The sequence below is a fragment of the Molothrus aeneus genome, chromosome 7 (genome assembly GCF_037042795.1).
Source record: "Molothrus aeneus isolate 106 chromosome 7, BPBGC_Maene_1.0, whole genome shotgun sequence".
NCBI lineage: Eukaryota > Metazoa > Chordata > Aves > Passeriformes > Icteridae > Molothrus > Molothrus aeneus.
The window spans coordinates 32339553-32364987 of NC_089652.1; the positions used below are offsets into that span (position 1 = coordinate 32339553).

At 37.7% G+C, this 25435-nt stretch overlaps 1 protein-coding gene across 1 annotated transcript in view; it reads right to left on the reverse strand.

Moving 5' to 3' along the window:
* Positions 1-12: 12 nt before the first annotated feature.
* ZRANB3 (zinc finger RANBP2-type containing 3) overlaps positions 13-25435 on the reverse strand; it is a 40166-nt gene continuing 14743 nt past the window's right edge. Inside the window, exons 3-21 of the mRNA XM_066553074.1 lie at positions 23236-23254; positions 20372-20550; positions 17750-17981; positions 15928-16013; positions 13806-13977; positions 13296-13424; positions 12321-12440; positions 11444-11563; positions 10779-10958; positions 9727-9879; positions 8639-9107; positions 7509-7703; positions 6951-7033; positions 5393-5494; positions 4396-4538; positions 2837-2968; positions 1653-2040; positions 1166-1297; positions 13-845 (exon numbers count right to left, since the gene is read on the reverse strand). Of these exons, the coding sequence (XP_066409171.1) occupies positions 747-845; positions 1166-1297; positions 1653-2040; positions 2837-2968; positions 4396-4538; positions 5393-5494; positions 6951-7033; positions 7509-7703; positions 8639-9107; positions 9727-9879; positions 10779-10958; positions 11444-11563; positions 12321-12440; positions 13296-13424; positions 13806-13977; positions 15928-16013; positions 17750-17981; positions 20372-20550; positions 23236-23254 (3133 nt within the window). The 3' untranslated portion in view covers positions 13-746. The remainder of the gene's footprint in view (positions 846-1165; positions 1298-1652; positions 2041-2836; positions 2969-4395; positions 4539-5392; positions 5495-6950; positions 7034-7508; positions 7704-8638; positions 9108-9726; positions 9880-10778; positions 10959-11443; positions 11564-12320; positions 12441-13295; positions 13425-13805; positions 13978-15927; positions 16014-17749; positions 17982-20371; positions 20551-23235; positions 23255-25435) is intronic.

Consider the following 25435-nt stretch of genomic DNA (forward strand, 5'->3'; position numbering starts at 1 on the left):
CTAAAAAAATCATCAGGAAAAAGAACTGTGTTTATTTAAAGTAACCGTAAAGCACGCCAGGTAAGCAGTCCAAAATTACCAGTATCTCTGCAATCTCATTAAGGAGAATTTGACTGTAGCATTTCCCAGAAACGACCTTTGATGAGATAATTGCTAATATTAATGTTTCCTATCCTGAGTAACATTTCAATACAAGCTGGTTTAAATAAAACCAGAATTCAACTGACATCAATTCTAAATGCCAAAATCCTGTAAGTCAGGCCCATGCCAGGAGTTAGCCTTCTGTGGGTGAGCAGCACTAGAGGAAACAAATCACTTGTGCTAGTTTCTGTCATAATCACTGTATTTTATTCTGTGGTTTTGGTATGTGAGTAACAAAAGGAATTAAAACTAAGACATCTTCTAGGTCCATGAAGTTCCCAATACAATTGAACCCTGTAATACCACCAGCAGGTTCAACAGAACTTCCTTAAATTCTTGCAGCCATAACTACCCCTGCAAGAGGAAACCATAATGCCTCAAAATAGCATTAAAGTTATACACAGAAATCTAGCTTTAAACCAGGGCCATTAAAAACCTGATGATCAAGTACTTTGGATGTTACAGATAATTTCTTTGGTTTAATTCCTTACTGTCTTCTGTCTACCAACAGCATGATACCAGCAATTTCTGTTAAATCAGTGCAAGAGGAAAACACTAACTATATTGGTTTCACTGTTACAATGTACCTGAATGTACCGTGCATTTTACTTCTTCACCAAAAATTTGGTGATATCACAGGCATACTTTGTAGCTAAAGACTTTCTCTTCAGCTGGCTCCTTTCCTTGGCCTGTTTTGCAGTTCTCTGCAAAAGAGAGAGACAGGTTCAGTGAGTATTGATACTTGGAAACATGTCCAACAGAAAGCATTAGCTCACAGTTAAATTCCAGTCTTTATCTTTGCAGTAGACAGCATGATGAAATGCAAATGTTTATTATTTTTTCCCCAAATCCAGAGGAAACTGTCACGTTGTAATAGTTTAATGCTGCATTTCCACCTTGGCTGTACGGGAGGGAGAGGCTGTGAGCACTGGGGTTCTGGAGCAGGGCTGAGGAGGAGCCTAAGTGCAGTTTCCCCCTGCTGTTCCCTGTGAGAGGGCCAGCATTCGTGGCTCCACACACTGACCTCTCTGTGGCAGGCTGTGCACAGGGTCTGAAGGTTCTCCAGGGAGCACTGTCCTCCTCCGCTGTACACGGGCTGGATGTGATCCACCTGCCAGAACTGCCCCTCCGCCGGGCTCCTGATCATCTCATTCAGCTGCAGCACAAAAGGACAGGCCAGGGCTGAGACACTCCTCAGCTACATGGATATCCTACTGTAGGAACAAAGAAATTCTGGGAAATAGTTAGCTACAGTTTTCATAAATAGGATAAAGGATAAAGAAACTGGCTGTACGTGCACCTCCCTACAGAATCAGAGCTCTGCTGCCTTTTAGAGATGTTAGAAGACAACAGGATTTAGTTAATTTAATTGTTTTTAAGGACTTGATTTTCTTGTTCTGTTATTGGTGCTAGGTTACCTTTCTATCTTAAATCTGTAAGAACATTTTTGGCTGTCTCTGAACTCTCTATACACAGACCAGCTGTTCCTGCTGCAACCCGAGAACCATCACCTGCCCAAGGGGAAGGTGAGACATCCACGAGCTCTCCAGAAGCTGCTTCCTCTGGCTCCTGGGTGCATCCCTGACGCTGAGGAAAAGCTCCTGGGCGTTGTTGTGGCAGGCCTGGCACACGCCGTGCTCGATCTGGAACACCTGGGAGCGCAGGTAGCCCTGGCTGGAGCGGATGGAGAAGTCCTCCTGGCAGGCGTGGCAGCAGAAGCGCGTGTCCCAGGCCGGGCAGCCGGGCGGGGGCTGAGCTGTTGGCTGCTGGCAGCTCAGACACAGCGGGGTCCCCTGCTTGTCCAGGGCCTGCAGATACCCTCGGGACAGGCAGGAGCCCCTGGCATCAGTCTGCCCTGGAGGAAGGGCTGAGGGATCATTCCCAGTTTCTGGAAGTAATCTGATGGCAGAGAACAAAGTACAGCTCTGCATAAGTGATGTATTCAGCAGTGAGTTCATGGGGGGTTTATGCACTGTGTATTTCAATTAGATACCTTTTATGTTCTGAAAAATCATTTTAGCTGAAATAATACCCTGCTCAGATTGATACCTGCACAGTGCAAATCCTTTACTTGGTTTATGTTTCCATTTAAACAGAATTTGGCAATATAACAAGGCAGGTTTTTCTCCTGCACATCTTACTACACCCAATTATTAGCTGAAATAATGCTGTATTTATAAAAGACATGGTGATTTCTATCAGGCATGTACACATACAAACACATTTCTCTTTACAATCTCCATGGCCGCCTATGAATTTCCTACTCAAAACTAAGTAGGACACACGGTGCTTGTTTAAGGAAATTTTTTAAAAGGGCAATTCCCATTTGGAATTTTCACTTCTTTGTTACCATTTTTTTTTAATTCTGAGGCAAAATAGGAGCAAATTTGGTGTCCTCAATTTGATGTTGACCTCACAGGAGGGCTGAACTAACATTCTTTTCTCTAACTAACTGAATCACGTAACTATTCTCTTGTTTTATGTTAGTCAGACTCAGTTAATTAGCAGCTCTGTCAGCAGACAACAGATGAAATCTAAATTGTTAAAAGAATAAAACAGAGCTCATTAGCACTACAGCAAGTTTCTTATCTAACTACTGTACTTCAGCAAAGCAGACACTCATTGCAAATAATTTTACTACCATTAAAAAATGTGGCAAAAGAACTTCATCATGCTATTGCATTAATAAACCTACTTTGTGGATGGTTTAGGAGAAGCACCTTTGTCCAGAGCAGTCCCCATTTCTTTGGAGATGAGGCGAACGCTGCCCCCGCTGCTGCTGGCCTTGGAGAGCGAGGCTGCTGCCACATCCTCCCTGGTCACATACCTGAGAGAGTGACAAATCCTGTCAGCACAGGGAGCAATGTCCCTCGAGGAACAGCACTCTGGGCTGCAGCAACATAGGTACAGCACATTCTCTTCAAACATTCCTCATTTTCTGGATGAGAAATGAAGAAAGTTTGGCAAAATGTGCTTTATATACTTCCATATTAAATACCTTTTTCTAAAAGTGAATTCTAACCAGTGAACGGGTAACTTGGTTTGTGTATAACAATTAAAAAATTACTGCAATTTGATACTGCCTGCCAGTGCAATCTGAAAGGCATTTTGTTTGTTAGGTGATGTCTCAGTGACATCACCTAACTGAAACACCACAGTGACATCACAGATTATCACTGGATAATCCAGGAAGCTTTACAAACTCTGTCTTTACAGACTCCTTGCTCTGTTAACTTATGTTTGATCTCCCTGCTTTATTTTCATGTGAAACCCTGTAAAACACAACTGCTCTTAGTTAAAAACTTACTTAAAATTGCTTCACAGAAACCACTATTCAGACAACTTCTTCTGAGGACATCTCTGAACTGAACATCTGCCAAACCCTAGACCCCACCCTACAAGGCTGCTGTAGGTCCTGGTAGGTTTTCTAACACCATTCACAGATTTTTCCTATACTTCATGGAAGGACACAATCAGGCAAGAGGTTAATAAACACTCATTACCCTCTGCTTCTGATACTACTGGAATTCCATACTATTTATTTGCTTCGTTCTTACCTACAGCCAAAAGAGAGTCACCCTGAGGAATTTAACAGGAGGGACTGAAGGGAATGAGAAGGTTTTAGATGGTTTGCATGACATGTTCTGTGCAGAGCAATGACAACACTGAAGCTACAAATGTCTGTCAAGGAAGACCACATCAGAAAAAGAAAGGGAATCAAAGGTGCATTTAGGTTTTTAACAAGGATCAAACACCAGCCCTTTTCAGTGACACTTAGCAAAGAGAGTCACAGTTTTGAGAAATGTCATCCAGAGAGAACAAAACTGCTTAAAGAAAAAACAGGAACTGAAAGGGTTCAGGTTGGCTGTGAATTATGAATAAAACATTATCTCACTGATGGCAAGTAATGATTTATATCTGCTTCCAGGTGGGGAGAACAAGATGCTTTGACCTTACTTTTCTGTTGTAGTCCTGAGGTCAGGGTTTTTCCTTTTAAAACATCTGGCAAGCTCCAGATGTTGAAACATGCAGTGCACCAGAGCCAGAGCAGCTGCTGAATGGGGCACAGAGCTGGGCAGGGAAGGAGACACTTCCAGCAGATTCACCAACAGGCCTGGCTGCCTGTCTGGAACTGTGACAGGCAATCACTGAATGGCCAGTTCACACTTACCAGCATTCCACCGAAGGCCACATTAAATAAATTAAACTTTCTGCAGTAATTAGTAGGAGGAATTAAAACCAAGCCCCGCATACCTCTTTGTGCTGCTGCCCACTGACTGCTTTTTAGACAGCTCCTCTGCAGCATGAATGGGACTACAGAATATCTGACCACTTTTTCTGACAATCTTCTGTTTCATTGCTGTTAGATGAGTCCACTCTTTCACAAACCTCAAGATCTGGCAGAGAACATGACAGTCAGCAGCAGGACAGGCTTTGCACAGAGCTAATTACAGCAAAACAGTGCCATAGATTAATGCATTCTAGCCTGGCTGGAAACAGCTCCTACAACCAGAGATGGTGCTTTCAAGTAACTCTTCACAACCCCCATCTGTGGAACCTACTCAGTAGCTGCTTCACACAACAGCTGGTTCAATCTGTGAGGTATCCCCATTACAAATTTAAATTCCAACCTTGCTGGAGAACCTGCAGAAAGAATCAGTTTTATTCTTATATTATGGGTTTCTGTTTGGAAAATCAGATTTTAAGTTAAGCAGAAAATATTTCCCATCCAGTTTAAGTCTGGATTTCCTTACTTAAGTACTTGTGTTTGCAGTGTTCTTCTCAAACCCCATTATGAATGGGATCTTTATTCCTAAATTAACTGAATGTCTCTGTGGAGCTGTGCCTGACACTGCTTTGAAAACTGTTAGTAGACCAAAGGGACAGTGAGAGTGGAAGCCTGCTCAGGCCTGCAGCTCTGATACATCTAGAACATTCTTATTTATAGTGTGGTTCCATTTAATTCAGAACCTTTAAGAAATTATTTTGTTGACTTATGAAAGTTGGTAACTAATCTTGTAAGTGAGAAATGAAATGATGCCTGGCTAATTCCTTCTACTGCAATGTGAACAATAATTTGCCAGAGTAACAGACTCCATAATTAATATTCACATCAACATCTGTAAGATTGCTTTGATGAAACTGAATATATCCTGAGGCTTGGAAGTATTCTGCATTTATTCTTGTAAAAGTAAGTAATCCTCTTCTGCATTAAATATTACATTGCTGTGCCAGTAGAACTTGTTCTTACCAATGCACGATTTTTTTTGTTCTGGAAAGTCTCTGGTAAATCTTCCCAGTTATCCAGCTGTATGTCCAGTGGAATGAAATTATGATTCAGTGGTTCACCATCCTAGAAAAGCAAACAGTTTTGTTTACAGATGCAATGTAGCACAATGTAGAAAAGTAATCTGTTTCAAGTGAATTCTCCTCCCTTCCTACTAAATTTAGTTCCTGAAGGTCAAATTTTTCCAGAATTAACAATAAGGCACAGAGATAACAGCAAAAATGCAAGGAAGATTATTCATATTAATCCACCTAAAAGTAACAAGGCTGAACATTTTAACTTTTAATAGATCTGATTTTTCCTTGCAGATAGTTCAGACACACAAACTGCCTTATATTAAACTGAAATTACAATCCTCTTGACTGAATTCTAAGGGAAATGAATGATTGGAGATAGGAGAATGTCACTTCATTACAATTTAAAATAAGAATTCTTGAACACTGTTTATCATACTTCTTTGTAATGTCTGAAGAAGTTCTCCACTTAATTTATAAAGGAGTAAGTTGCCCAGTGGGTACATCTAGCCAAGGAACTTATTGATGATTCACATGCATTTGAGAAGAGTCAGAGCAGAATTCCCTGGGGTCTCACCATTCAGCAGACTTTGTGCAGTATCTGGCACCGTGAATCTCTAATCCCAGCAGAACCCAAACCAGACAATTGCCCAAAACCCACCCAAAATGCATCTTTGTCTGAATGCAACGTGTGAAGCTAGGCAGCACTGTATGTCCATCTAACATAGGTACTACAGCATGCACTGTAAGTACATCTAACAAATCTTCAAGAGGACTTTTGGACTCTTTTTGACTTTTCCCAGCTGCATCACCTCATAGAAATGTCTTATCTCAAAGGCTTGCCCTCAGTTATCTGTGCTGCTTCAGTGGCACCTGAATACACTGATTCACTCAGTGAATTGGAAGAAATCTTCCCACTGAACTTTCCTATCACTTGAAAGAAGAAATTGGCAAGTCCTGACCTTCCCTTGAATAATGACCTGGAAGATTCCCAGCTGCTGGTTTCTGTACCCAATCACCACTGCAAATTAATGATAATAGGCTTTATTCAAGAAATTACTAACTTACACATAGCACCAATGCTGGGCTTTCTGAAAATGTGGTGGCAATGTTTTATTTACTTAGTGTGTCAGGATTTACTGTAATTTTTAATTTTAATTTTGAATGTTATTCTATTCAAGTTATTTTGTGATAAGTCACTAATAATAAAAAGGAATTTTAAACAACTGTCACTGGAATTTCTATTCCAGATGATTTAAGATATTAGCCCAATCCTGTAAACCAAGAGAAATGTTGGAAGTTATGTATCTAAGGAATTATGACTTAATTCCATTGAGAAAAAGAACTAGAATGATAAACTACCTAATTTTAGTACATTTCAGTTAATACAAAAATATTAATGCTTTTACATCAAACATAACAAAGGAGAGCATACAGAAACATTTCATAGAGCAACATTCTCCTTTGCAATTTTAAAATAACAATAACCATGCATATTTCAGGTTTACCTTTGTATAGAGGTGGATTCTGTCAGTATTCCTGCTGGCACAGAACATAAGCCCATCATATATTTGGAATGTGTCTGATTTATCTACAACAGAAAAAATGTTGGCATTAAAGATTTTTATTCATTCATTCTACTCTGACATTAAAATAATATTTAATATTTATCTAATTCAGAACAATGTAAGGTGCAGAGCTCAAGCAGCAAACTCTGAAGGTATTTGTGTATTTTATTTTTCTGTTTCTCCTGGATGACCCATCATCTGTTTGCCTGTGTCTGTCCTGAGTTCCAGTAAAACCATCCACATTCCCAGCTGCTGGTTTGTCACAGTCCTGAAGTCAGTCAGCTCTGGTTTGCTCCAGGAGCTGTGTGGAAAGGCTGGGCTTATCCACCATCCAAATTCAACAAATGACCCAGGCCAGAATGAGAAAGTCCCATGCTGGTGTTTGTACTTCTGTGTTTCAGAGGTGTAGGTTTTTATTTAAAAGCTGTTTTTCATGCCAGAGGCATTTAATCCAGTTTCACAATGGGATAGAATTGTTCTTTCAGAGTCCCACTTTACCTTCTCCACATCCTTTTTCGCTTTCTTCCTTTTCAGTGCCAACAATTTCCTGTTCTCTGATTTCAAGAGATTTGTGGGCCCCCAGTTCCCCCAGATTTCCTCTTCTGCCTTCAGCACTGCCCTCTGCTCTCTCTCCATCTCTCCTGGGCTCCTCTTCCTCAGTCTGGCTCCTGGGAGCTTCACCATTTCTCTCACCTGAAGACAAAGAAAGAAGCAAAGCAATGATTTGTGTTACCTGGCAGGCACCTAATAACACACCTGAGACAGGAACACATCTGTGAAATACAAAGAAATGGCACTGCATTCTCTAATATTATTATGCTGCAACCACTTAGGAAGTTAGAGCTAACTTTATTGGTAGGAGAACAAACACATGGAACAAAGCTTTTAATTTATGTAATCCTGTGTGCCGAGATTGATATATATGAAATAAACAATGCAGTTAGCAATTCTGTATTATATACAGTTATTGTATACCATAAACACACAAAGTAGTTTTCCAAGGCATTGATTTATAGCTGTGAAACTCAGAAGTTGTCCTTATTTGAACAAGCTCAGAGATTTAAACAAATAAAAAAGGAAGCAAAAAAAACCTTACCAGTTGCTTTGCAACTGAAATGACAAATATTGGCATATATTTATAAAAATGTTTCATTAATTTTCCAGATAGCTTAAATAAATTTAGTAAAAGAAATCTACTGTGAGCTGGTGGAGAAAGAAAGAAAGGCCATATTTTCCAGATAATGCCTCTCATGACAAATACACAATGCTCGAGTTAATAAAACTCCAACACCCTACTGCTGAGTTTTGAAAGGTGAAGAAAAGCATTGCTGTTTAATTGTATTCAGAATAACCATAAACCTCAAGGAAGATGAGAGGGACATTTGCTGCAAACAAAACAAAGCATATATTCTTCCTTATGGAATTTACAACCTGTTAACATTTTATGGGTATTTTTCACTTGTTTCAAGTTAGACTCATGTAAAAGAACTTTGGAGAAAGCAAGACTAAGGAGTATCATATTTTCCTGGACTTCTGTGTAGTCATAGGTTTAAAAAATTGTATTTATTGAGCCTGATCACAACTGAAATGAAAACTGCATCTTTCCCTCTGCAGCACCCCTTACTCACCATCCCTGCCCTGGGGGCAATGGCACATCTCACAGTAAGGCAGCAGAGCACTGTTAGTGTAAGTGCAAGCACTGCAGTGCCAAACTATATTTAAATCTGTACTTTCACTTGAAGTATTTAAGCCACAAGGACGGAGTTCACTGTTTTTTTCTGAAAACAAAGAAGGCTTTTTTCCATTCAGAGGTGTTTTCTTTTTATTACTGGAGCTGACTGGGGTCAATCCACTTCTGCTCTTTGCTCTTTTGGCTTCATGTTCATAAGCATCTTCATCACAAATTGCCTCCACCTCACTTATCCTTGTGGAATCCAGGTTTTCATTGCTCTTCTCTGCACCCTCTTCTTTTGTGACTGCAGAAGATTCTGAATCATTGTATAATAATTCATCACCAGAAAATCTTTTGCGTTTCTTCTCTGTGGAGGATTTGGGGGAAAAGAAGGAACGGATGTCATGCTGTCTGTCCTTTTCAAACTGGAGAAGTAAAAGGAATAGGAATCACAGAATCATTTAGGTTGGAGAAGACCTCTAAACCCCACTTGTGACTGCATCAGAAACTGTTAAACAAAAGATATCTTTAACAAAAGATAACTTCAAGAACAAACAGTGAGCAGAAAAAGCAATTCAACATTCCTCTCCTGATTCCAGAACAGTATTTTCAATATTCTCCTGGAAATTCTGGAATGGCACTACCAGAAAACAGAACTGATAAGCTGTGTGCCTTTTTTGAAGATGTTCATTACAAAGAAAGGTTTTCAAACACTGTTTTAAATATTAGTCCAATTAATTCAGCACAGTTAGCAAAGATGTCATTTGAACAGAAATTACTTGGTCTTATCTGACTGTGAGGGTGGCTCAGTCACCTAAACATAACATAAGGACCATCAGAAGATGCAGATGACAGTTATTCCCCACAGAGCACTTTTCCCAACTTCACACCTAAGTTTTAAAATGGAATTTACATTACTTTTTCCTACTTTTTTGATGTTTCTCCATTAGTAATGTCTGAAGTGCACAGAAACCTGAAGCAAATTGCTGCTACAATTTTTTTTTTTTTTTAATGAAACAGAAAAAACAAAGTTTCAAGTCTTACATGTGTAAATAAAAGTTCATTTTGGGGATCTTCTAGACTTTCATTTGGGGTCCAGGTTTCAGCAAAACTCAAAAAATCCCATTTGTCCTTATCACCTTCTTCAGCCTGCATTTTCTCTTTCTTGCCATTCAAGGTGCTGCCTGTGACTTTGGCCTGCAGGAACACAATAATGGTAACTGCTGTATTTAGCACACTGCAACCAGTGAAGCTGCACACAAAATGTCAGTATTTATTGAAGATAAAAGAGAATATATACACTGTGGACACTGTTTTGCTTGGCAAGTGGAGACAAATACGGGCAGAATTATTTAGTGACAGAACTTGTAAGGTAAAGTGATGTTGAATTACTGAGCCCCACCTCAGTAGGGGGAGGAGAAGACTCAATGCACCAGGCAGGATGAGCTTTAAGGACCTTTCCAACCTAAACCATAACAACAATTGGGTGATACTTGTGGAAAATGGCAACCAAAGAAAAGATTAGTGTAATCTTGGATCTATTGAAAAAGAATTATCTGAGAATGCCTCTTCCTCTCAGAAAGGAAGCTTAGTTTAGGCACAACATTAATTCAATTAAAAAAACAACCCACCAGAAATTCTAGCTGTTATGAATTCCTGAATGCCTTAAAATTGTAGACTGAGAAACAATAGCAATAAAGAGCTGGAAGATAAAACAACTATCTCCTGTGGATATGAACCATCCCATTCCCCTTGGCAAAGACTCATTATCTTTTGCATCCTGAACGAAGAGCAAAAAGCTAGAAAATACAAAATCAGGACAAACACAGACATTTTGATGATCAGCAACTGTAGGTGTATCACTGTCTCAGAGAGTGTTCCAGATTAACAAGACTGTTGTGGCACTGGAGTGCAGCCCCAGCCCAGCGAGCTCTGCCCCCTCGACCCCCTGGCACTGTGTGCTTTATACAAAGATTCTGCTTATGACACAAAACTGGCTAAAGACATTCAATGCTTTTTATACTCTGCCTTGTAAGCCACTGAAGAACATGAGTATCACTACAAAATATCTCAAACTGTTTTCCAAGCACACGCACCTTGCGGTTGAGCATGGCCCACATGAGGGTGTCCATGGTTCCTCTGGCAATGAGGAAGTGAATGTTCACTGAGCTGCACTGCCCAATGCGGTGTGCTCTGTCTTCTGCTTGCTTAATGTGGCCTGGATCCCAATATAATTCAGCAAACACAACGTGAGTGGCAGCAGTGAATGTTAAACCCTAAGCAAAATAAGTGGATGTATTCTTTAAAAAAAATACCACACACAAAAACTTTAACAAGGTAAAAGTTGTACAGGACATCTTAATATGGAAATAAGAGGTGGTCCTCAACAGCAGATGGGTTTATTTTACTGATTCTTCCTTGTGCCTCAGATTCAAAAAATATTTCAATATTGTGCAAAGACTGCACATTGCTTTTCATTATGGAATAACATCTATTTCTTATTAATCTAGTGCTTTTAGAGAAACAAAGTTTTTCTAATTATTCAAGAATGAGATACTGCTGCTTATCATCATTTAGCTCAAACAAATTCAACAGAGGCTTAGAACAGTTAACATGATTAGTGCAAAAAATGAACCCAGGGTCTACAAAGGACAAACTGCACGAAGATAAACTGCCTTCAGTAAAGCACTTCAGTCATCAATGATTTCAGCAGCTATAGTTTTCAAGTGTATAAGTTTTCATATTTTCCGTTCTGCCCTACCTGACCAGCTGCCTGAATACTCAAAATAGCAACCCGGGTCTCGGGGTCCTTCTGGAACTGATTGACGAGGTGAATCCTCTCTGCAGAGGGAACACTCCCATCTATGCGGATGTAGCGAGCCTGTGACATCAGAACAGACACTAAATGACATCATCAGTGCCTGTTTTCAGAGCCAATCCCTCCCTGACCCCCAGTAAAAATAGGAAAAGGGCTGTTCTGTTCCTGCCACAGGGATCAGCATACACCAGCACTCTTTTGCCCTTTGATTTCAAATCAACTCTCTCTATAGAGAAGTGTAGACTTTGTATTCCCTGTTTGCAAAAGCAGAAGATAGAATGAACATGGGATCTTAAAATTGAATATTTCACAGACTTACCATGACACCATTTTTTAAAATTCCAAACAGTTAAAAAGAATAAAAATACAAAATAGCAAAGTTAGCCACCATTTGCAAGCAATAGTTAAGAGTCCATGATCAAAATAAGGTGAAAGCTGTTTGCAAACATTTTTACTGCTTTGAATTAAACATTCAGGTGAGATGACAATGTGCAGTTAAAACCCTCAAAATAGACAGAAGCAAACTGAAAAATCTGGAAAACAATTGCCTATAGCATTGATATAATAATAATAATAATAATAATAATAATAATAATAATAATAATAATAATAATAATAATAATAATAATACCAGATACAAGTGTGTTTACATCATCCTGAAACACAAAGCAGTTCTTCAGATCCCTTTTAATCCAGTGGCACTGATCTGTACACACATAAAATCCTTCCACTGGTGTGCAGTTCAGCTGAATTCAAACCCAGCTGACAGCCATTTGTGTAAGTGAGGGTGAGTTTGTGTGCACATTTGTTAAGGCTTTACCTTGCTCTCTATCACTGCCTCTGTGCAGGCTTGCAGCATGCTCAGGTGATGGGCAAAGACAAGGAACTTCATTTTGTCATTGTCAAGCATCATTTTGATGTAGTCCTTGACTGCTCCTGCCTGCAGTGAGCGAGTGTTTTCATTAGTGAGACACACAAAAAGTTCAAAAAGACATTTTTTATTTTCATGTCTTTCAATTCCTTGTAACACAAAAAGGTAAATTTCCATCTTTTGTTATCCATGTAAGACTTTATCAAACACTGACATTGCTAAGAATCAAATAATTCTGATTAATTTTGTTTAAAAAAAGTATCATAACTTGATGTCTTTGAGAAACCTAACTTCCTCCTTCAGAGGGAGAAAAAACACACATTTATCCTCAAAAGATCATACAGTTACATGGCACTTCTTCCACATTAAGATGTAGATAAACCCCCTTTTAATTCAGACATCATTATCTGATGTTTTAATCCATATTTGAGAAAAACAAACATATTTCAAACAGACAAGATAATATTTAATCAGAACTTCTGTATCCACACACACAAACCCATATATCAAAACTGAAAGAATAAATTTGATATGTTCACGATACCATAATCATAAAATATTGCTCTCTTTAAGCATTCATAGAATTCTTTTGAGTCAAATGTAATTTTCAGTATCTTTTGCAAAAGCCATTAAAGCAATGATGACAGTTAATAACAAAATTTATCAGTGACCAACAGTTAATGCAGTACACATTGCAGTGGTCTTCAGATTTCTTTTTTCATTGTAATGGGGTTCTGCCTATTCCATTCCTATTCCTGTGCCATACAGGGAAAAAGAGAGTGTTTCTCTCTTTATAATCATGTCATGATTATAAAACTAACCAAATAACCTCATCTTGCATTCTGGCCCATAAAAACAATTTTATGAGGTTAAAAACCCACACTGGATAATTCAGGGATATTAAGGAAAGACTTGCAGGCTCACCTTGGCGATGGCTGTTTCCTTATACATGCGTGTGATCAGATTCATGACTTCAGAAAAGTGGCTTTCAGTGGCATCTGATCTCAGACTTCTCATTAATTTCTCCCACTCTGCAAAAGTGGCATTCAGATTCTAATTGGCAGAAGAGACCAGTGGTTAGACACTGAGTACAAAGTACAGGCATGTTTTAAGTGTGAAATGTTTAGGAACTTTGGAGAACTCTATCAAAATTGGCTAAAAGTAAATGTAGGATTCAAAATCTATGGGAAAAGAAGACAGAAAAGAAGATTGTACTAGAATTAGAAAAAAAAATATCATTGATGAAAAAAAGAACTGCAGTATTAGTGTTCTTTGTGTTATATTTTTAAAAACAGTAACAGAGATACTCTGCTTTATACTCACACAATCTTTGTAACAACATATAATACACATGCATACAAAAAAAATACATATCCATACATAGATATTTGCATTTATTAACAAATGTATTTTTAGCAAAAGTGGAAAATTTACCTTTGCTGCAGCTTGTGGGAGGTCAAATGGAATACGTTGCCTGACTTTGGGAGGCAGCTGAGTTAGGACATCATTCTTCAGTCTTCTGATCATTATTTCACTTAAAAGTTGATGTAGCTCCTCTAAGTTTGAAGCTCCTCTACAATCCCATTGCCTTCTTTTACCAAAAAACCTGAAAATGATAAATGAATACAGAGTGTAAATGTGAGATCTTCCAAATTCAATAGAAATCTTCAGTACATAATCAATTTTAAAGCACACTATTGGATATGAAATTGTGCTTCAACTTCTCAGCAGCCACCACTGCCTGCAGGAGTCTCTGCCCCCTGCACAGAATCCTCTGTCTATTCCCAGCTTCCCATACTTCACTGTCCACAGCAAACAGAAGTTTCAGGTTTAATTTTGGAACTCCTATTTCAATGGACTAATGAGAAGAATACACCACCATGAGAATAATCTTTATTATATTACAGACAGGAAAGCCATCATGAAAACTGCAAATATCACCATTAATATTCCTTTTTTTTTCCCCTCCCTAAGAATTCCTTCTTAGTTACTGTCAGAGACAGGATTTAAAGCTTAAGCTCTCATCTTTAAAAGTTCAATAGAGAAAGAAGGTCTAACATTAGGAAGCTAAAGGCTGAAAAGAGAACAAATTTATTAACTCAATCTTCCTTATTCTTTCTTTGCTTTGCTGTTTTTGAGGAAGTGTTGCAGCAGGAACAACAGCTTTTCTCTGTCAGCATCACCAGGAGACAATAAAATAATGGACATGACAGATTTGGAGAAAAGCCCAGGTAGCATTTTCCAGGGCTAGAAGAGTGTGTTAAAAGCATGTAATTTTAATAAGAAGACAAACAAACAGCCAGAAAAGCCCCACAATAATTTAGAGATTTTCAAGCCTTATTAACTTTATCAACAGTGTTCTAATTAGCTGAATTAGCTGAATATAATCATTTGGGAAAGGGGCTGAGGGAGTAACTTCTGCACTGGTGAAGTGGGAATGGCACAGATGGAGACAGCAGCATCTTTTGCTCATATCCCTTCCTTGGTCTATTTATATATCTGTCCTTATAAAGGCTTCCTTCCTCCACCCTCAGCATCAGGGATAAGACAGAAATGGCAGGCTAAACCTCACAGAAATAGTTTGGAGTTCATCCTTAAAACAGGTGTCTATGGACACCAAGGAAAAACCACCCAAATTTTCACAGGAAGTGCTGCATAAAATAATCCTATCAAGTTTATTACCACAGGAGGTTTTGTTCCAGCCAAGTCATGAAGAAAAAGTTATTCACTGAAAGCTTGCCAAACCCTGAACTTGATTTTTATTATATTTATGGTATTCCAAAAATAAGATAATCATCTATGATTGAGTAGCTAACCATGCTGTACCCACGCACACTTGTGGTGTGAAAATTACAGATGCATTCAGTCAAAACACCGCGGAAAAAATAGCATTTCTCTGTCTGAAAATTAGACAGTGATCTTCCATGTTATTTGAAGTTAAATACTGATAAAGTGCATATGATGGAGGGAGAAAAACAAGTTTTATGAAAATGAAACCATGTAATTATTATTGTAAAAATTAAATCTAAATGCTAGCCAATTTAGCTGACAAAAATCTGTTATTCTGAATACATGCAAAGTTGTAGATATGAAATTTTTAGCTAAGACAGTCAGCCTGTGAAATATAGAGACAAGTACTGGACTTTTTTTCTCACCCAAGTGTGGTGAGGTCACAAAAAACCTGGATCCCATAATAAAGAGAGATATAAATTATTACATGACCATGAGCTTAAGACTGAGAGTCAAAACCTCCAGTTCTGAAGGTAAAACCTTCACAGCTCATACTAACAACAGTAAATGTATAAATAATTTTACTTAACAGAATGCTTCAACTTTTTTTCAAACTTTAACAGCATTAATTAATTTAATCAGTGTCACCCTTTTCCCAATTCTCTTTGATGGAGGAGATGGTAGCTGACCCTGGGTTTCAAAGCAAGATGGTGTGATAGAGCAGTAGAGGTGCCACCTACTGAATCTCTCACTTGGCATGACAAGAAAAATCAAAGACACTCGTGTAAATGTAAATAAGAATGTAAATAGGCAAGGGCAGTAATACCTGACACGAGCATCACAGTATTTTTTAGCATATTCATTCCAAGTTCCAAACCTTCTTGGAAACAGTGCCTCAACCTGCATGAAGAGCTGTATAAAAAATAAAACAGCAACAGTGAAAAATGAAACATTCCCTGTGAATGGAAGACTAATCAGAAATAATCAATACATGGTTCTTGTGCTAAGTTTACATTTAATATTTGCACAAAACCCACACAGCTAGGCCTGCAGGCAAAAGAAATTCCACAGGATACAGGAGGCTTCAGAGAGGATAGTTGTGGGAAGCCCTCAAAGAACAGAGCACTCAGAGCACTGTAACAGCACTGACAGCTTGGAAAAGATTCCCATTCAACAAGAAAATATGGATGAAATGAAGTTATTCCTTAAATACAGTGTTTATCATTTGCCAGGTGCATGGGTTTCTGCAAAGCTTCAGAGCAGGTATTGCATGAGTGGTTTGCTTCCTAAAATACATGAAAAACCTACTCAATTGTTAGGTTTTACTTCAAAAAATGGACAATATCAATGCAGACCAGAAATTCCACAGCTTTTTCCCTGCTGAATAGCAGGAGGCAAATACCAGTTTAGATGACCTTAAGCAGGAGGAATCCTGTTTTACAAGCTGTTACACTGTCAAAGCTTCCTGGCTTCTGAGATCATTTTCTATACATTTAAAGACTTTATACAAAGATTCTGCTTGCAACACAAAACTGATTAAAGACATCTAATGCTTTTTATACTCTGCCTTGTAAGCCACTGAAGAACATCAGTATCACTAAAAAATATCTCAAATTGTTTTCCATTTGGTCACGAATTTTGATCCCATTGCTGTGGTCAAGGACAGGTGTATGGGATTTCCTTCAAAGACCTTTAACAATGATACTGGTCTCAGTATCCATGTACTATATAAAGGTAGAACACTTTCTAACTTCAGTTCTTCATCCAGGGCTGGTTGCAATGTCATTGTACAGGAACTTTTAGTAATTACCCACACTCATAAACATAAATATTCATATTAAATTTTTAGGCAAGTACTCATGATGTACCAAGCTCTTTTCCATACCACAGATATCTTCCTCAAGTTATGAAGTCTTTGAACAAATTAAATTAATAAGGGTCTTGGCATAAGTTCTATTTACACAGTAAGGAATTCTGAAGCATAAAATATTATTTATATAACTCTTTTAAGTTCCCTCAATACAAATCAGCTCTTATATTCCATTTCCCCCCTACATTTGATAAATAAAGTATAGTTCATTATAAAACCCAAGAGGGTTTTTGTTACCTCTCTGCTCCTCCCTAATTCCATAAGCTGAACTTCCTTCAAAGGAAAATTTGTCATTCTGGATGTGCAAAACAAGCACAGCCTGTATTTTTTTCCATTGAAGTGAACATTAGGAATATCCAATAGACCAGTGACACTAAGGGCTTTCTTTATCAGATGATGAAGTAGAAGATTTTTTACAAGATCTTGTCCACCAAAGAGTTCCCTACCCAGGAGAAAGAAGCAGTTCTCTGCCCAGGCTCTTTATTTTTTATTTCACCCAACAATCAGTCTGTTACATGTAAGATTAATTTCTTACAAGAAACACTGTCTCAATTCACCTGTGCACAAGCTTGAAACAAGTTTGTAAATCAACTCAAAATTGGTTTCATTTCTTATACTTGTCTTTTCTGATGCAGCCAGTACACCTTTTGATGTCCTAACGCATGTAATTGAATATATTCAAGGAAACTACAAAACTGAACATTTATTACTGATACTATCATAAAAAAAACCAAACAAAACCAAACCCAAAACAAATAAAACACAACATGTCAAATACCTCTTCAGGTCTTCCTAGAGCAGGAGTTCCAGTAAGGAGAACAGCTCTGAGAGCTTTCTGAACAATTGGCAGTAAAATCTTGCTACGGGTGGCATTTCTGGATTTCATATAGTGTGACTCATCAATCACAACCACCTTAAATTTCTGCCTGTACAAAGTGTCTACCAAGGTCTGTGCATCAGATGTTAACAGCCCATAGCCCAGAATTGTTACTTTGCTTGTTGATATTCCCCTGAAAGAGAAAATCCACAAGTTTTCTTAGTAAATTTTTATTGTAGGACAATTCATATGGCAGAGAGATTGTAAAAAACTAACCTCAGAAGGTATGTGTGGCTCCTTTTGGATTGATTGACATGTGGGCTGTCAGGCTAACAACAACAGCTTTTGGTGTTTAAAACATCTCACACTTCTCAACCACACACATTTCATAATCATTTTCAGAGGACACACATTGCTTTTCAAAGGAATTTCATTTATCTGGATGCATTGCTTCACCCTGAGCTCTTTTCCAGGGGCAATTTCCCATTGGAAAAATCTCCTTTGTGGACAAAAAGTTACACACAAGCCAAGATCTTAATTAGCACCCAAACACCTGAAATAAAAATGTCTCTGTGCAAGCTTTCTACTGCTCTGGGTACAAAGAGTCCCCTCAGCAGCAGCCTGAGAGGGTTAATCAGACTGTCCCTGAGTATTTGGGCACTGTGAAAGTACAGGCTGGGCTGAACCTCACCACCTGGAAAAACCATTCCTGTCAGAGCTCTTATCCAGCTTTTTTGCTCAAATACGACAAGAAGAAAACAAAAACATCTGGAAATAGGGAGTCAACATGGCACAGGATGAAAAACTAGTATTTCATTGAAAATGAACGTTTTATAACAAATTTCAACATGTATACAGGTCCAAGGCACGAACTGATATTGAAATCACTAGAGAGCACTGTGGCCCTTCAGGAGCAGCACAGGAACTCGAAGCTGTTAGACACACAAGTCACCGGGATGGGGTCCTAGCTGGTCTACCCATCTGTCAGACACCACTGCCCTGCTGGCATCATTTCTGTTTGTGCTGCAGTACAAGAGATCGAGAAACCAAACAAGCTGAAATTTCCTTGAGGATTTAAAAGGAAGAAAGTAAATGCAGCTCCACATTCATGCTCCTGGATTTGGAAATGCACTGGTTTGAGCACTGGCACTGTGGGCACTGCAGGGTCTGGCTGTCACTGTACAGATAAATGTAGCAACCAGGAAAGCATGAATTTCCCTTACCCTTTCTGAAGGGTACATTTAAAAATTATAAAAAAAAAACTTATTTATTTTAGTGGAACCAATTTATTCAAGGAACTTCAATTTTCAAACTCGGTGAGAAATTACAAACCTAAACTGATGCCTAAGTTTATTTTAACCTGTTTTAATCAAGAAGTTAACACTCAAGCAGTAAACTTGGAAGTTTTGAAGAAAAGCAAAGTATTAAACTGAGAGAAATCAAAGCTTAACATATGGAAGCAGAGTTTAACAAAATGCTAAACCAAATTTGGCAGCTGTATTTTTGCATTTTCTTACAAATGCATGAAACACTTTCTAATGTTAAAATATTAATTAGTTCAACAGCAACCTCACTTATAGCTAGGAAGCCTCCTGGGAGTTAAATGAACAGAAACCCAAGTTTTCATCTTTCCTTGTTTTTAAATATAAATAAGTAATAATAGTTAAGGTCTGCTCCTTTAAAAAAATCTTAAAAGGAGCAGAATTTCATCTGCCATTTAATTTTCCCATCATTTTGCCTAGTCCACATTTCCCCTTTATGCAACCAGCACTATAAGCACTGAGTGCATTTCAGATAAATACCTTTTAAAAAAAAGCTAATTTTAGTTTCTATATTCCTATGATGAATTTAAATTTTGACCATCAGTAGGAATTACCCTTTGATGAAGCTTTCAAAATGCATTTTCAGTTGGATTTCTGTGGTTACCAGGAAGGTTCCAAGCAGCACATCTTGGCAGTCAAGTCACTCTCTGATATTCCCAGAAAAGATGAAGATCAGTCTCCCTCACACCAAAGTTTTAGAACAACATCTAAACATTAGCATAAAATCAACCAAGTCATTTACAGTAAAGCAGACAAAACCCACCCTTGCAATTCAGGGTAATAGGAGAGTTATTCTAATAACACCCAAGCCATAGCCTCTCTGATGAATTCATGCTATTAAATCTAAAGATAGAAAGCGTAGGGCATGATGACCTTTTCAGTTATTTAGGGATTACTTACTCGAACTTACAAATTTCCTCAGCGTGCTAAATGGAATTCTAACAGTAATTACTTCCTTATTTTGTAATGTACACCAGAAGTTCTCCAAAAATGTTTTACAGAAGCTAATGAATTCATCAGAGTTGAGAAATAACTGTGTATGTTCAATTTGAGACACACTGAAGTAATCTAATTTCCAGCAGACAAGCATTTGCTACTTTGCAAAAAGCAGATCCCTCAATTTCAAAGAAAATGAGTAACTACTATAACAAAAGAACAGAAAACTGGGAGGAGTGGCTGATAGCCCAGAGGGTGTTTCTGATAGCCCAAGGGTAGCCCTGCTTGAGCAAGCCTTTCTAGAGAAGAACAACAAACTACTCACCCAATATCAGTTTTGTTCTGAATGATGCTAATGTCATCTGGAGAGAGCTCTGGAATCCACTTCTCCATCTCATCCACCCAAGGGTATCTTAGAGAGGAAGGCACTACAATTAGGAGAGGCCATTCATTTTTATAGTAATATGAAATGGCAATTGCTTGAATTGTTTTTCCTAGCCCCATCTGGGAAAAGAAAAGAAAAGAAAAAAAAAGAACATTTAAACCAGAAGTCTCTGTTCAGAAAGCATACTCCATTCAGAAGAGCCCAAAAGGTTTTGCAAAGACAGAACCAAATACAGGAAACCCAGCCAAAGAGCTACTTATATAGTATGTATTTAATTATCACTTTGTTAGCACAGATCATCTTTTATGAAACAAGATTTTCCTAGTTAAATGTATTAATACATGTATTCTATCTGGTTATCTCATCAAAGTCAGAAGAAGCATTTCCATTAATCTCAGAAGATTTTCAGTTCAGAGTCTGAATAGGAGAGACTAAAAAAATCAAACTCTTTAACTTGTGAAGCTACTGAAAACATTTTTAAAAGACTATGCAAAGGAAAGAAAAATACAGGATGCCTTCTTACAGTAACAACAACTTTGTCCCCAATTGCATAGGCAAGTGAGGAACACAGACCTGTGGGAAGAACCCCACTGGGTTTGACCCAGTGGGTCAACAAAGAGAAACTACTGCTCTGATTCAGCAGGGCTGATGGCTTCTCCCTGGCCTGCCCCACAGAGGAGAAAGGCCAGCTAGTGAGAATTCAGATGTACACACATGGGGAGGAGTCAAAAGATCTGCATTTAACAGGGAAGTACATGCTTCCTATTGCCAAGGTGGGAATGCTCCCATCTGTGAATGATCATGGCAACAGATGTCTCTAAGAGTCAGAATTTAGGGTTTTGCTTAAAAAAACCACACACTTCCCCCCCACACCAAAATTTTATCAAAGAATGCAGCTATTTTGTCTGCTTGTTCACATGGCAAGAGATAATTCCCAACTCCTGTGAAACACCAAAGTAGAGATGAGCCTTAAAATGCTCTGGGCAGGTTTTCCATGGAGTCCAGTGGCCATCTGAGTTGGATTTGCTGCTATCTAACTACTCACAGCAGTGAGACATAAAACAACTTACATCTCTAGTAATGAGTCTAAAAGTGACTTAATGATGTAATGAAGAGATTTCCCAAGTACAAAAGAAAACAATGAATTTTTATACTATTACTGGAAAGAAAATAATAGGAAAGCTACTGTGATACTCAGTTTTCATTCAAAATTGCCAAGTTGTCATTAAAATTTTCCTGCAAGTTTTCCCCTTGTGTCACCAGTAGTTCTTAGGTCATCTGAAAATAACTCCAAGTGGAAAAAAACCCCAACAAAATAAGATTCATTTTTAGTTTGCTGCCATGGTTAGGGACACAGCTATGTGTGCCTAACCAGGCCCTGGTGATAACCCAGGCACTGGGTTGAAATGAATATGGAATAAAAGCAAGGCTTTTACCATCAGCACACCCAGGGCTGGATGCAGATTCCACAGAGCTGATCAGCAGGTACGGAGCAATGTGAGAGACTAGAAAAACTGGAGAAAATATTATGGCCTTGGCTTTTGATATAAACCCATCTTTCTCCAGCATGCAAATGGATGACACTGAAATTTTAGGGGAAAAATTTTGTCTGTCCCCACTCTGAGAAGACATAGAAGCAGATTTGTAGATCATCTTTCAAAAAATACTGGTTTTATCTTACTTTAATCCTTACATAGTTACACAGTCCAGGGATATATACAGTAATTCTCTGACCTTGGGTTTTCCTCCATAATTTCTTTTGACATAAAAGCTCACAATACTGATATTTAATTTTACCAACATTTTCTTATTTAGAGATAGGACAAAAAGCACAGGATACACACCAGTGCACAATACTTCCTCCAGTGCCACACCTATTGTCATTACAAAATATACAACTTTTATTTTGGAATAAATGTATCTTCCAGGACTTTTTATTGCTAACATAATTATGCACAGCTCATTTTCTAGTTCAAGGCTGGAAATAAACTGTTTTAATAAAAAAATAGCTACTGCTGATATTTTGATTTTTCCCAAGCTTCCCTTTTCTCTTCCCCTGAATACTTTTGTATTCTCCACAGCTCCCAGATATTTTGCATTCTGCGCCAGGATAGTTTATCTCCAGATGTAATGAGATTTTTATAGTATGAGGAGATGCTTAAATCCCAATAATCCATCTCCCTCTCCCTCCCAGTGTGTCAAGAAAACCCAAATTAGAATTGTGAGACTACAGCAATTCTCTTTTTCAGAAAGGTTTTATACTGACAATACTTCAAGAACTTTATTACAAAAATATTTTATCTGGGGGAAGAAATGCTGGACTCAGATTTCCCTGATATGGATGGAATACAACATATATTTTTAAATGTATGGATACAATGAATTTTACTATTACTACTTGATGAGAGCACTTTAAAAAATTCATCTTTGGAAACCATATCTGTTAAAAATCTTTTTGGGCCAGGAATGTCTAATAATGCACTAAAAATAGCTCACTATGCAATTATAAAGCACTTTAAAAAAATCAACTGAGTCAGTGTTTTTAAAATGTAACAGTGCAGGAGATTTAACCTACAATTAAAAGTAACCTTTTAAGTTTTCTCAAGGATTCTTCTAAACTTATGTCAGGTTCCAATTTTTCCCCTCACTTAGGTATTTTCAGGATATCTGCTGACTATCACACAAATTAGGATTCTTTCATTACCAGCCTTTCTGCCCACACCTCTCAAACAAAAAAGTCACATCTGCACCAAGTGCATTAACACCAGAAAAGAGAGTGTTAGAGGAACAGGAACATCACTTACCTCATCAGCAATCATACACCTAAATAAGAAACAAAAAAGGGGAGGAAAAGCAGAAATTAATACAAAATATAATACATAAATCAATACTTACAAATTGTTTACTATAAATTTAAATTCTGGATTTACAGAACCAATGAAAGGAAAAAAGGTGACTTCATTCCTCCAGATATCACCTACAAAAAATGAATTTGGTATGAACTGAAGCTAAGTCCAACAATTCTTCTAAATATGTTTATTCAGTTTGCTGGCATTACTCAGAACTTGCAATTGCAAAACTGAACTTCTGCTTAGGTCCAGGGATAGATTAACTGTAATCATAAGAGACACTTCCAAGGCAAAAGTGTATCTTCAGTTTTCTTTTGTCTTTCAGCAATGCTTTTGTGCTTCATGATTAAGGACTATTTGTATTTCAGATTGATTTCAAAAATGTGCTTTCCTGAGCTGTCACATTTGTTTTGAAATAGAAGCAGACACTCCCTCTCCCACACCAATTGTACCAGCTAAAGTATTAGAAAATGAATTTGATTTTTTGCCCATTTTGGAGTCACTTGGCAAAGACACTCTGTGTAAAGACAATGACAACTCCAAGTGCCCAGTCATAAACAGTAAATTCTGTTCAGCATATTTACATTTTGTAAACATTAAATGCCATTTTTTACATGAATTTCTGAAAGGTATTTTAACCATTCTGGGATTCTATATGTACCCTTTACACTGTGTAACTCAAATATAATGCTCCTTCCAGGAAAAAATGGGAAAGATCTTCCAGGTCTTAGTGTCTTTAACAAAATTTAACACAAGATATAAACATTCTGTATTTTGATCCAGAAAAATTTTTCCAAGTAATACAGAACTGCTTTTTTAATGGTAGCTACTCTGGAGTTAGTGGAGCTGGCCAAAAAAAGATAAAATGTTTGATATTTTCAGAACCACAGTATAATGCTGTTTGCTCACTGCCTGCCAGTATAAATTCCTGTGTCTACTAACTTCTGCAGTTTCATTCAACTGAGGTAAAAAATTGATTCAAAATTAATTCTTATACAACTCCATTTTTATAAGCAACAAACTATCTATTTGCAATTGCTTTGCAACTTCCCCTCCCCAGCTGTTAGGGATGGAGCAGAGAAAACATAGGAAGAAAATATAACAAAACAAAGCCCCCAAGCCTGCACAGATTTACAAAGGAATAAAAAGGCAGGAAGACAATTATTTTTAGTGGCAACTCATGATTGTGAGACCTTAATGTCTGTGATTTGCAGCTGGGCAAAGACATTTATTTGCAGACAACTAATACACAATTCTAATTTTAAAATAATGTCAGTTTTTTTCAAAGACTGCTTTTTTTTTTTTCCCATTCAATACTCATTGTTAATTGCTTGAACTGAAGTTTACAAAACAAGCCTTTCTTTTTTGCAGATTCTTTGAGGCCAACTGCTTTCAGTAACATTAATCATGTTTTTTAAAAACAGTTTGAGGCCTGAAATCAATTGGAATGCACACTAACCTACTGTTGCAGTAGTACTCCTTACACAAATGCAGCAAATGAGTAAGGCTACAACCAACAGCTACAGAGCAGAGACAGCTCAAGAATAAACCACAGACCTTCTTCAACAATAAAGATTATTTATGGTAGGAATATCAGGGCTCAAGTACAAATATAGCAATAACCAAGCTGCATCTGGTAGCAAGAAAATGTGGTAAAGAGGACAGGAATAAAAGTATTCCTTGCCAACCTCTGCTGCAAATACTGTATCTCTCAGCAAATCAGTTTAAATTTTAGTAGAATTGCATAAATAGTGAAATGTTAATTATGCCAGCTCAGACAAACAGAAAAAGTGAGAATAGGTAGGATCCTGTTGCATTACTCTTTGGCATAGGTGAACTATTTGGATGCTCCTCCTTCCCTTCAGGATAACAAGCAAAAATGAAGAAATTCAGAGTGATTTACAAATGGCTCTGACAATTAGAAACTGAATAGCAAATAACAAACTACCCACTTTAAAAGCATGTCAACCACAGGAACTTTTCCATAAAGCTAGATTTCTTCATCAGAGTGAAATGTAGCCACCTAAACATTGATGACTTTATCTGATGACAAATAAGAAATGATTCTGCTTTTCTTTTTGCACTCATTTTCAGGCTATACTCATAAAATCTTTGCTGCTATAGAGTATCTCCTGTTTTCAATGTCTATTAACTT